The 14151-nt window shown below is 37.9% G+C and overlaps 1 protein-coding gene across 1 annotated transcript in view; it reads left to right on the top strand.

Moving 5' to 3' along the window:
- Positions 1-12691: 12691 nt before the first annotated feature.
- Positions 12692-14151, top strand: part of TPO (thyroid peroxidase) — a gene marked incomplete at both ends in the record, with an annotated part of 42127 nt that continues 40667 nt past the window's right edge. The window contains one exon of the mRNA XM_080342965.1: positions 12692-12785. Coding sequence (XP_080199091.1) covers positions 12692-12785 — 94 coding nt within the window. The remainder of the gene's footprint in view (positions 12786-14151) is intronic.

Below are 14151 nucleotides of genomic sequence, written 5' to 3'. Positions count from 1 at the left end.
CCTGACTTTGTTGCTATGACAAAGCCTAGATGTGATCCATGATGCAGCCTGCAGTCCTTCTGATCAACCAGTGAGAGGTCCTGGCTACAGCAGCTTCCTCCAGCCATGAAGAACAGTTTTGGCCATGGAAATTAAGGTATGGAGGGAAGGATGTGTAACAAGTGTTTCAGTCTTAGACAGGACAAGACAGAGTCAAGGTCTGGCCTTTGTCTATAATCTAGAGTAAGGAACTGGAAGCACTCCCACTTCCATGGTTTAATGCAGCCAGCTGAGATTTACTGAGAGACATAATGACCACAATCTACATTTGTTTGAGTGAGAGGTCAGTACTGAAGTTCTGAACTGAATGGTGTTAAACAGCAAAATTTCTGTGGCCTCCATATCTGGGGAGAAATCAGATTTATAATTTCAGATTTCTCATACACTTGTTCCTCACTTTGCTAAAAGAGGAAAAATGTAAAGCATTAGGATCACTGTCAGCTCTACTGGACAAATGTTTGGAAAAAAGGAAATTATGCCTTATAAACATGCTTGCCTTTTATTTTTTCTTTTGGGTTTTTTTTGTTTTAAGTCTTGTATTATATCTAGCCTTCAAGAAGAAAACAACTACATTTACCACCATATTGTTAACAGTGGAATTATCCACCTGTAGGGACTGTTAATTGTAGAAAGAAATTCTTCCTAAAGGAAATAACAGTATTTCATGAAGGAGATAATATATTCTAAATGAAGAAAAAATCCTGAATTTAAACCTAAAAGAAAAACAGTATGTGCAAGTAACAGCGCTGAGCTTCCTATCTTAGGTTATGCCAGTACAGTGTAATCAAAGATGACCTGTAAGTAGTTAAGACATTTTGAGTCACCTCATCTCTTAGTCTTTGAATCAAGAGGTATCTTGTATCATGAAAGTGTGTTCAGAATGAGACTTAGGCAACTAAACTGAAGGTAGAGATTGGAAAAACAACCACAGAAAAAGCCTTCTGTCCTTCACCAAATCTGACATCTTTAAATGTCCTTAAGACTCCAAATTTCCATGTATGCTGATGTGCTCTCCGTCTAGGCAGAGGGCAATCAATTAGGAGAAAGGCACCATGGGCCAGGGAAAGGCTTGGTGCTATACTGCGTTTTTAGAGTGCAGTCAGACCCGTCTGTTCACCAAATGGCAGCTGCCATTTCTACTAAAATATGTACTTCCAGGCGGGGAGATGCAGAGTGACCCTGTTATTCAACTGCCTGTTGATTACAACACGGGAACCAGAGGGAGAAATGTTCTTCATGGAATCAGAGAATAATTTTGGTTAGAAGAGACATTTAAGATCAGAAAAGACCATTAACCTAACACTGTCAGGTCCACCTCTAAACCATGTCCCTAAGAACCTCATCTTTTAACAAGCAAGTTCTTAGAGCAGCGAGGAGTTTAGATGGTGTAGTTTCCTTCCCATCCCCCTTCTCTTCTCAGGGCTACCCCCTAAGAAAAGGCAGCCAAGGAGAGTGTGTGCCCACATCATAGGTCACTGTCTGGCATTTTAACTCCAGCAGTCCCTTAAGGGGCTGTTTGTTTGCCTTTGAGCAGCAGCCCTGCAGAAAGTCAGGAGGGACAGGGCAGATGGCATGGGGTGCTGCACGCTCCTCAGGCAACTGTTCCTCTTTGCCTCAGCATGTGCCAGAGCCCTTGGGTGCAATGTGGAAGCTGCCTTCTTCATCTCAGGAGGCTGCTGCGAATGGCAGCACTTTCTGGCCTCCTCCTGAGCTTGTGCTGCCATCGAGGGGAGGAGGCAGATTTGCTGAGGTGGGAGAGACTGATTAAGGTACAAGTTTCTGTAACCCAGCAGGCAAGGCACTCATCTGGGGAGGCGTAATCTTGAGCTAGGGTCCCCTTTCCAAAGAGAAAAATGGCGAGATGTGAGCAAGGTCTCATTTATGTGCAGCTTAAATGACATTTTACTATGACGTATTGGACTTTTGCACTTCCCTGTGGTAGTAAATTACACTTCTCATGGCAATAGATGTAATTGCTTTGCACTAAATTATATTAACTATTTCAGATGGTTTGTTCTACTTCATGCTTGGAATGACAGAGTTGAATTATTTTCTGCAGTATGTACCTCAAAAGAGAAGAAAATTCCTGCTGATTGAGAATTTTGTATTTGAATCTCTTGCTCAGAACATTTAACTCTTATCTATTTTCAGAGCTGATTTTGTTGTAATTTGTGCTTGTATCCAACTTTAGAAACTGGGCGTACTCACTTTAAGGAAACGTTAAGATAGTTAGACTTCAAAGTTTTGGTCAATGTGGGGAACACAGAGAAAAAGTGAATCTTCAGGTGATGAATGAGCTCAAGGTAAAACACAACTGAAAAGAAAGAGGAGAAAGTAATTGGGGATTTGAACAGAAACTAGCCAGGAAAAGCAGAGAGACAGAGAAGTCTGTAAAGGGTGTAGAAACAGCTGAGCTGCCTGAATGTAATGGCTTACACATGCAGGCCAGGTTAACACAGACACATGAAGCAGATTTAATAGAGAGGCCAGAACTTTATTTTTACTCAAGTATTGTATCTAAGCATTCCAAAAGCCTCTTGACTAACTGTCCTTTGTCAATTCATTCTTACTTATTTCTTTCTCTCAGGAAGCTTTTTATTTCCTGAGAGCTATTGTAGTTGAACAATCCAAGATACTCTGAAATATGAAAAAAATACTGTTAGACATAGGATGTTACTAATAATACTTTTAATGGAGGACCATTCACGTTTCTGTAAGAGGGCCCATGTAACTAAGGCATATCGTGTCTGTGCCTAATTCAATGTTCCAGCATCTTCTAAAACAGCATCTGGCCTCTAGATCTCAGATCCAAATTGTCCAGTCCAAAAACCTGAGCAAACCTGTCAGTTCACTGTATAAGATGAGCCATAAAGTATGGGCTCTCCAGGGACGAGATGAGCCCAGTGTCTTCTGTGCCTCCCTTCTCCTTGAACTCCCACATTGAATCTGTACATCACTGGCATTCTCAAGGCTAAAGGAGCATATGTACACCTGTATGAGATTGTACATACTGGAACATCCATAGCTTCATGAATGTCTTCTTCCCAGCTCTCAGAGAAACTTTCCTTCATCTGCTGTCCTGAAACGAAGATGAAGCATCTGTTAAACCATTATCCAGACCTGGCACATGCACTATTTTAAAAATAATGTTATGGCACAAGCAGTGGAGTGCAGAAGTCATCACAAACTATGGTGCCCATGAGGCTTTAGCCATCTGCTTGCTAATTATGTATACCACAGCCTGGCTGTTGCACAGAAAACAAACATTGCTGCTGGCAGCTTTGTCCTGCCATATAATTACTGTATCAGATGCAGGCAGAATTCCAGGAAAGTTATGCCTTTTTCTGCCTGTTCCTGTTGCCACTTTTGCATGTTCCCCCTTTAGAAGATATACCTACTCTTTCTGCCACCTCCTACTTCTTTCTAACCTGTTTGCATCTGCCTTTCCCGGCCTGTGCTAATCTCTCTCTGACAGTGAAAGTACATCACTTTACCCAAGACGTGCTTCCTATGCCACAAGAACTCTGCTCATGTTAAGCTGATATTGATGCAGCAGTGGAGTATTTAACATCTTTGCTGCAACCTTTCATAAAATTCACTTCTTTATAAAGCAGATATATTCACTGCCTTGGCAAATGAAGCTGTTTTTCTTTGTCTCAGTTGAGATCTCAAGAGGTGGCAGTTCATTCAGAGAATTCAGGGCATACTCCTCTGGTGGCCAAATCTCTAAGAAATAAAGGACATGCATCCATCAGCATCTTCCTTCCTCCCCACTCCTTCTCCCTGTATGTGAATAGCTCTCCCCTGTGCCCAAAGAGTTGTCAATAGGGAACAGTAGTCCACTGTGTTCAGCTGTTACAAACAGACATGAGAAGAACCAGCCTGTGAGAATGAGCATTGCTGCCCCCAGGCCACAGGCTGGTTGGGCCCTGTGTTGCACTGCCGGGTAGTGATGCTGTTGCACAGGCACACAAATGTCATGACTTTATTAATGCAGATTCGGGTACTCAGGTGCTATCACAGACAGCAACTTAAAACAAGTTGAGTGTCTAAACTGCTCTGTGCCTCAGGGGGAAGACTATATGGACATCATTCCTAGATTTATGTATATTAAGAAAATCTACCAAGTGTCATGATATTATTTGGTTTTAAATTATATATGAAAATTATAAACACATCTGTATGAGTTATACACATGCCTTCAGACTCTGCTCAATAATTCCTGCAGGTAGATGAGTTGTTTCTTTTTCATTGTCCTTCAAAGGTATTATGTTTGTCACATCCCATAGCTTCTACTGGTTCTGTTGTATCATGTGTCCTTATTTATGGATTAATACACACAGCAAACTGAGCTCTAATGTCCTCCCCTTAGAGCTCCATGAGGTTCATTTTGTCCTACAGAGTGGCCATCAGGAGAGCTTGAGTATGTTATGGAGTCTATTCCACTACACAGTAAAGAGTCTGAGATGCTTCTGTCTTCACTGCTGGCCACATTTAATTACCTTTGAAAAACTGATTAGAGAGCACCCTTTTATTCCCCAGCTATTTCTCTAGTGAAGACCCTTTTGTTACTTTGATACTAATAAATTAAATTCTATCAGGAAATTATCATGATCTGTGTTATGATTATCCCTAAGGTAAAATAGTGAAAATTGTCTCTGACATGATTTTGCCCCAGGCCAGCCAATGGTCTGCTGAGCAGCCCCTAGGCACAGCTGAAAAATTAGCATGGCCAGGCCCTGTTTTCTACAGGCAGTTTAGCTACACTCATCTTGGTTTGAATAGTGGATGCCCAATGGTACATATGAAAGCTGTAGTGTCTCTCGTGAATTTAATTTACTCTACAGAAACAGTTTTCCATTCCAGAGATTCCAGTGTTCGAATGCAAACTCCACCATATGGCCTTGGTACCTTGGTACCTTGTCCCCGAGGAAGGCACCCATGTCTTCTGTGCATGCCTTTTGGATGAGAAGTTCTTTGATCCTTGATGACATTACTGAAAAACAGAAAGAAAACTTGAGACCAGAATGCTTAAAAATTATACAGTACAAAACATGGTATGGACTTAGAGCACTTATGTTTCAATTAGACATGTTTTTTGAGTGCATTCAGCAGTGCAACAAAATAAGGTTACAACTCTTTTTGAGGGCACGTATTCCCACTGTGCTACTGAAAACGTCTACAAAAGTTGCTTCCCGTCAAAGGACATTTCTCTCAAGTGTTAATTTCTCCTTAACACATAAATTTCATTTTCCAGATGGAAACTGTGATCCCCTCAGAAGGCAAACAATTCTACTGTCAAATACCATTGTTCTGACTAGTGCACAGATTTGTTTTTCTGTCAGCCAAGAACGGGCTGCCTTGTGCATCGGGGATCAATTGCATAACTGAAGAAATAAGGGGTCCACTGTTAGGAAAAACAGATATTTTCTGACTGTGGTACCCATAGCAACACACAAAAATGTCCAGGTGGTTTACAGCAACATACACGAGCTGACCTGATGAGCAAGACCTCATCCCAGGCTGCCCATAATTAACTGTTTACATACCATTATATACCCTGCACTAAAATGGTGCTTAGAAAATCAGACAGCGGAGTGGTCACTGACGGGGCTGCCCAGCTGGAGCTCCTCGCTGCCGCAGTGCAGCAGGGCTGGGGAGCCGGGCAGGAGGGCAGGCTGGGGGAGGGGTGAGAAGGCAACATGTAGGTGTTAGATACCAGTCTGAAAGAGGTGTGACCAGAAGATGCAGGCACAAATTGGGTGCTCTTTCAGTCCAGTCTTGGATTTGTGCTCCTTCTTGTACAGAGCTGGTACTACAGTACTGGTCACCGGTACCCAAGAAAATTGTGTGTGAGAACATGGAATATGGCATACCTGAGGGGCCAGGGCCCTGGCCACAAAGCTTTCCTCCTTCTCTTCCTTCCTCACTGCACACCCTTCTTTCAATTTTTTATTGTATTTTTGCTCCTTGCAAGTTAAGTTTTATTTCACAGTCAAGATTGTTTAACTCCAGTACAGCTGACAGGTATTGTATCTACTTTTACCTTTTTCTGCAGAATTTAAAACTTGCTCCCTATAGCTTTTTTTTTTTTTTTCCCCAAGTGTAGATACTCAACTGCATCAGATGTCACTCTTCAGCTTTTCTTCACCAAACCGAGTACTTTCACTGCTTTAAACATCACATTTTTACAGCTTCCTCACAGTCTCCAGACCTCAGAAGTGGACATGATGACCTTTAAGTAATGCTATCTATTCCATACATTGACACCAGATCAATTTTAATTTTTTTTATTTTCCATTTACATCTCGGGGACACACGTTATTTTCTATTGTCAGAACATTAACCTGAACAGTCTGTTGAGAATCAGTGATGATTCCTTTATATTTCTTTTTTCATCCTGAGTCACAGCTTTTCAAGATTCTCTTACCATGTGAATACTATCTTCCTAAGACACCACCTACTATTTGTTTGCATTGTGTTTGATTTCTCAGTCTATCACAGTTTCTATTATTAATTTTGCCTCAATTTAGATGTGAATACTTCCGTAAAAATGAGTTCCTTTTTTGTGTCTATGTAATTTCATATATATATATATATATATATTCACACCCATACAAATGTACATGTACACGCATACTCTTCCCTGTTCCTTCAGCTATTTGGTAACTACTGCTTAACTGTTTATGAAGGGTTGATTCTCATTAATTTTCATTTAAATATAATGGGTTTTCTTCTTGTTATTAGTTACTGTTCAGTGCTGCATGCTTGATAATTCCCATGTGCCCTTTTCATCTAGATGTTTCAACATTAAAATGAGGAAGTTGTAACATCACTTGTTTGTTCAGTCTGTGAGTTTTCTAAAACATACTTTCTCTAGCTACAGAATACTTCAAACTCAGCAGGGCATTAAAAATAACAGCTCGAGATTTGTGAAACATGGCCATGACGTCAAATAGCCAAGATGTTTTTATTACTCAGCCATAAGGCTCACTTGAACACTAAATGTCCCAGAGAGTAGTGCTGTGTGACCTCTTAATATTGGCGCTCATGAAGGATGTTTCATTTAACTTCTTCAGATCATTTACTTTCCTGATTTGTGACAGACTAATGGAAATTTGGAGATTAATTCCAGAAGCATACTCATTTGCCTGAGTGAATATGAACTTGGATGAAAACAGTTCAAGAATATCTCATTAGGTTTAAAATGTGTTTTTCAATTAACAAAATGTGTCTATAATGTAGGATGTGTCTACTGAACAATTCATCTAATGAACTGGTAGCCATCTTGAGAGATTCTTTATTACTTGTTTTAGTGAACAGAGTCTAATTTTTCCCTGAATGTTTGTTTCCCTTTACTACCTCTTTCTCCAAACTGACAATCCCACCTCTGAAATTATTTCTTACAGTGTTAATATCTAACATTGCCTTTATCTTTGAATTAATTTAAAAAAAAAAAAAAAAAAAAAGGTGCAAAGTCAGTGTCACGCTTGGGAAAATGGAAACTACCAGGCAATTCACTAAAGTAGACCAGCAGAAACCATTTATGTGTGAAGATGAATTGAAATGTTGCTACTCCAAGTTTATTGGAACATTTGAGCCCACACAGAGACTCCCACATCACAACCTTGACAACTGAAATGTCTATTTTTGGGAAAGTATCCAGACTAGAAAAACCCAGGCTTTTTGGACAGTATTGGTCTGATTCTTGGTTCCTACAGCTATCAAGGAGATCCTTATGTGAGAGATTCATGGTTCCAACCATGGAAATATTCAAAGAAAATTTCACTCATTGCAAAGTACTACAGAAAGAGGACAGGAACATCTTCCATCCGTGGACACTTTGAGTATGGCAATGAGTCACTGTCGGTATTGGCATCTTCTGATTTCATTTTTGGAATCTTAAATCCTCTTGAGGATTGGTCACTAACCATGCTGAGACCCCCATTGACAGCAGGGAGAATATTAAAATTGATCTATCTTAATTGTAGTATGTGGTAATTGTTTTTATTTGCCTAAATCAATTTCTGTTTTCTGCTCAGTGACAAAAGATCATGCTTGTTATTTTGCTATTATTTGATCAGCTTTATGGCTACATGAGATATGATCTATCTACCATTCTTAAATCCAAGACAAACTTCATTATATGATACCATCATAGTCTCTACAGGAAGGCAATGCATAGTTAGAAGGCAGAAATCTCACCATTAAGCTTGCCCTTAAAATGGTCTGTCTGAAAGAGATTGAGTTTGGTCTGAAATCAGTGCTTTATCAAGATGAAAGATTAATTTTCTGCCTCCTTTTAAAAAGAAAAGTCCTTGCAATTTGAGCCACTGAATTTCAGACCTTCTATAGACCTTAAAAATGTTCCCCCATTCCACATTCTTCCACATAAATCATCATTTGCTCTTTAGTTAAGGCAGAGTTTTCAAACAGTGATATACAGGGTTGGCATGAATTCAGACACAAGAAATTGAGTGAACTCTCCTCTGCAGCTAAATTTACCTTTACAGAGTCTTGTTCTGCATTTATTAAAAAGTAAAATAAACCACAGCACATTAAAAATATTTTTAGGGACACTTCTTGTAATTTGAGTTTTAAATATTGTTTGCTTGCATGACATACGTCAATTTGGGTTTAAATCAACATTTTATCAAGACAATATCAGGGTCTATAGCTTTATTCAGTTAATATTAATCAAATTTCAGTAATCCCAGTTGTTTACATGCTATATTCCATCTGTTTTGGAGAACTCATGTAAACTTTTTACCACAGCTCTTGACGGAAAATGCTCCACAGTGTAGTCATGTGTTGTCTAAACAATTGCATTATTTTTCTTGTTTTCAACCTGCCACCTACTTGACCCTTAGTCCTGTACTGGAATAGACAGTGAATGATGGTTGTCTATTCACCCTCGTCATCCCATTGCTGGTTTCAGACACCTCTGCAAGGTTATTAACCAAAGAGAATAATAGCAAAAAAACAGTTTGTAATAAAATGACATTGATTCCAGAAAAAAACTAAATGCTTAAAGTGGCTAGAAGTCATAGTATTGATGAAACCCAGCTAAAGTGATCTCTCCTAGTAAACTGTTTTTCTTTCACCTTTTTCTTGCATTTTTTGACTTGGTGACATTTTGCTGAACTGACTAGAATGAGATCAATTGCAGTTCATATGATGTTAAACTGGAACTTCAGAAACTTCATTGTTTCTGTTGGAGTGTTGTGCAGCTATATGTACTTTTTGCTTCTCCTCTTGCAAAAATGTGTTCTTGGAACTTTAATAGCCAAAAGAGATCAAAGGCAAATTTTTCCAGTATAGATTAGACATCTACAGTAACAGAGTGTCCTTCACACCATGCTAGAGCCCAGGATTCCCACTAAATACTACAAAACAGTGTAATCTGCTATCAAAAATTGTTCCTGCAGCTGCACAGATTTATTCTGGAGGTCTGTCATTCTAATCCAATATCTGTAAGAACTGATGATGCCTCAGAGAGCCTGGTAGGTCTGCAGGCTGTTACAGTGCAAACATAAGACATGTTCTGAGGTAATAGAAATGTGTCTGTTCCCTGTATCATACATCAGTTGCAATTGCATAATATTTTAAGTATGGGTTATTTTTTCTGAATACCATAGTAGGTCTGCAGAAATTCATATGGGTGAGTAATCTGAAATTCTATTGCTTTGGGATATTTTATTGAAGATAATTTATCTTTTTATCAATGCCTCAAAGATTTACTTTATATGTCTTTAACTTTTAAGAATACAGATGCAGTACTGTTCTTCATCTGCAGATTCAAATCTTGGGAATATAACAAATTGAATGAGTCACTCATTATAAAACTTAATAATATGGTTAACTGTTCACTGCTCCTTTTCTCAAGAGTGCTGTTGAGCATAAGGGTTGTTTTATACTTGTCGTGTACTCCATGTTTAGACAGTCATTGATCTGTGCAGTTTCACTGCTGGGCAGATAGGCCTGACACCCTTTCTGCAGAAAGAATGGCTGAAGAAAGACAGCTCACAGAAAACCCAGAACAAAGAAGATACATTCAGCAAGATATTCATCCACAGTATCTGCGCTGACATGTAGGTAATATATGAATCTTGGATTAAAAAAATTTAGGTAGTTCTTGAGCCACTAAACTTTGCCCTCTTTATTCTCTTCCAGCAAATTACAGTAACAGGGTTGTGAATGAGCTCCAGTAAGAATGGAAATACAACTGCATCTGTCTCATCAGTCCAGTGTAATTAAGACTTCCCACACCTTCTATGTAAAACTGTGTTTGAGGGTCAGCAGGGAGTTAAACTTTTATACTCAAATTAAAATCAAGAAAACACAAAATAGATATTGCCATTCAAATTTTCATCACAGATCAACTTACTGCATGTAACCATCTAAATTCCACTGTTTACAAATACTCCAACTGAAACCAATGAGCAAAGGTCCTCATCTAAACGAAGTCTGATGTAAGAAAGATCTTTTTTAACTAAATGGATGCTTTGAATTTTTTGTCTGTGAAACTGCAAAGTCAACCAGATCTGTTTTTCACTTTAAGAAAGCCTCTCAACTCTCAGAAATGAAACCTGTGATACTTGAGAAGTGTAGGAAAGGATCTAGGTGGAAGCTTCTTGTTCTATTAGGTGTTTGGAATGGATCTGCTTTTCTCAATGCTTTGCTGTGCCATGTAAGAAGTCAGACTTCTTTGTGTTTTCTTATGTAAGGAAACAACTTTAAAAGATTTGCAATTTTGAATGGGCCTAGAGAGGTATTGCAAGTTTGATTTCTTGTCTGCAAACTTAAATCCCCCAACCAAGGGATATAAACCTACTTTTCCAATAGAGGGCTGTTTCCCTTGCATCTCTGCTTACTTTTCACTCATGTTCACTCACCTTTGCAGGGAAAAGGATTATGGATGATATTCCTGAGCTGAAGTTTGCTATAAAAATAATAATCTTGAGTTTTATCTCCAGTTAGTTCACCTGCTTGGAAGTTTTGTTTCACTACCATATACCAGAGTCACCAGCTCCCTGACGCTCTCTGCTACCCAACCCCTTCTTTATTGACCACCTATGGCAGACATCAAAACACTGATCTTTGGCACCACCTTGTGATGTCCCTGTCGAGACTAGCAAGATGAAAAGAGGGAATCCTCAGATTGTGGTTTCTCTGCCTGTATAGCAATGGAAAAAAAAAAAAAAAAAAAAAAAAAACAAACGCAAAAAAGCCGACACAATTAGATTATTTAGTTCAAAATACTGACTTTAGAAGAAGCAGACAGAAAGGTTGAAAAGTGTAACTAAATAAAACTAGGTAGACTCAGAACTGTGAAATAAATTATCTAAGAGAAAAAAGCCAAATCAAAAGTGTTGCAAGGAAGTTGACAGGCAATCTGTGGGTTATCATCTGAGTTTAAAAAGGTCATCTTGCTAAAGTGCCAATGCTAAAACACTTAAAATAGGACACTAAGTTGCCTTCTTTGTCAAATACATTGAAAAAGAGAACTAGTGAGAAGTGTACTCAGAAGTTATTGCATGATGTCTGAGCATTTGTCTTTAGCATATACATGAAAACAATTCTGATATCAGAACTGACTACATAGGTAGCTCTTGATTCATAGCAGGACAAAAATAAACAAGTCAAGCATTAACGTCATTTTCTGCTTTGTGGGAACATACTGTGGCCAAAAAGATTTTGAAATTATTTGCACTTTCAAAGCTTGAGTGAGTACCAGTGCATAAAGCTGACAGCTTAAGCTGGGCCCCTGGAAAGTACTTCACTTTCATATTTCAGAACAGTTACTGCCATCAATAAAGTACAGAACTGTGGAAGATAATCTCCTGAGCAGACAAAAGGTCAGACTATAAAAATTTTGCTTGCCATTTTCTAAAAGAAATTCATCATATTAACTCTTTTAATGTAAAAACAAGGTTAGCTTTCACATTGAGTTTCTATGGGCAATATTGCTTCCCTGAATTTTTGGAGTTCATTTATTAATTTTTGATTTTTTTATGTTGATTGAATATAGAGCTAAAAATATTTTAAATCTCCGATCAGTGTAGTGCATGTGAAAAATGTTACCTCTTGGATAGTTTATATACGTGCACTGCTGTAATAACTACTAGAAAACCAGTGCACTGAAATGGAGAATGCAGCTCACATTTACCATGTGAGCATATTCATTGTGCTGCTTGGATACCAGAGTTATACATGGATAGAGGGGTGTGATCCATCTTATTATTATTAGTTTGACAAGTTTCACTATCTTTTGCACAATGACTAAGTTACATTAAAACCATGTTAGTGCACAGGCAAGTTCAAAATAATAGTAAAATATTGCTGAATTTCTAATATGTAAGCTGAGTGTTGCTGATATTGTCAGAACATACGTTACAAAGTGATGTATCTCTTTGTGCTAGAAGTTTCTCAAAACGGAGGAAAGGTAATAAGTAAGGAAGGAAAAAAGAGAAAGTGAATTACAATAATTTCTAAAAATTAATACTTTGAATTTCAGAAACATATTCAAACATGACTACAAATCTAATTTTAAAGTAAAATTTAGGATATGTGTGAAATTATTTATAGCATGACTTATAATTAGAAGATGAAGGTACATATTTTGTCAACAATTATCTCTTCTTTCTTGCAGATGAAAGTGTTCATTATTTTGGGAATTTCAGCAGCTATAGCCTTCACAGCTGTTTTCTTTTCTTGCCTTCAGATAGACAAAGATATCCTCTTTGGTAAGTAACAGAAAAAATATGTTATTTTCTTTTGTCAGTGATTACTGTTAAGCTGAAAATACAGTGGCACTGCAGACAGTTTAGCAATGGAACTTTAGCTTAATCTCTTTTTATGTGCAAAATACACTATCTGACACTATATAATTCCATGAGAATTGTGCCACAGGTCTTTTCTTTTAAAATGCAGCTTCATAATTTAGAAAGAAAAACATAATATGTGCAATGTATCTCATTTATGTATTTGACTAGGAGTAATTTTACTTTCTTAGTGACATTTCTATGTCAGATGACATGTTTACAAGTGCGATTGCTGGATTTCTTTCCCAGACTGCCAGTCACTATGTTTAGCCATTCTGGGCTGCAATCAGTTGCCATGGGATGTCCCAGCTGACACCCTGCTGCTGGCCCACAAGTGTCCATGTCTCCTGTGAACCCGCTCTCTGCTGGGACCCTGTGGGTGTCGTGGAGATTTTAGAGCATCTCAGATTGCACTAGTGTCTATGTTCAAACAATATTATCTTGTCATTTTAAATGTCAGAGCTATTTTGTTAGCATCCCTTCAATCTGAATCGGTTAGACCTAGTAGACTAGTAATATAGCAGATAGTAGACTGAATTTTAAGATAATTATGCAGAGACTAATTTTACATTAAAGTAGGGCAGAGATGATGAAGAAACAGAATTTCAATCTTTATGTTCTTTTAAATTACATAGTTGTAGTTATGATTCATAAGGGACAGTGATACGATTCCTTAGGATAGTTTTCACCTGAGGTTAGTGTAGATACACAAATAAAATTATATCCAAAATAAATTCAACAATCTCCAAGCTGTTGCTTCTGATGGGAAATCTTTTTTGGAACATGACTGTAAAATAGGTGATCAGATTTCTCTTCCATAGTTGAGCCTCTATTTGGAGCTTCCATATTGTTTGAAAAGACATGATCTAAAATGGGATTATATTGCATGCTAGTTAATATTAAATGAATACATATGGAATGTCAATAAATGCAATAGATGGGCTATATATGATTCTTTTTTATAGGAAATGTCCTTTGGTCTGATGAGAACAGTACAAAATAATGTTTAATACTGAAAGTACCACATTTTTTAAGATACTACATTGGTACCAACACCATAGTTCTCATTAGAAAAAGAAGATAGACAATGAAATTCAAGTATACCAGGTGGATCTTCTATATTAGATCAGAATCTGAATCAATACCACATGATGAACAACACTTTGAGCATAATGTATTTCTCGGAGGTAAAACCGCTAAAAGTAATTAAAAATCATGCCATGATAAATTCTAAAATAATTAGCTGTTGTGTGGCCTATAAAGATCAGTTCTGGTTTTTAACATAGAC

Source organism: Nesoenas mayeri, assembly GCF_963082525.1.
Source record: "Nesoenas mayeri genome assembly, chromosome: 3".
Taxonomy (NCBI): Eukaryota; Metazoa; Chordata; class Aves; order Columbiformes; family Columbidae; genus Nesoenas; species Nesoenas mayeri.
The sequence above is the reverse complement of the archived record's forward strand: the minus strand, read 5'-3'. Positions and strand labels throughout refer to the sequence as shown.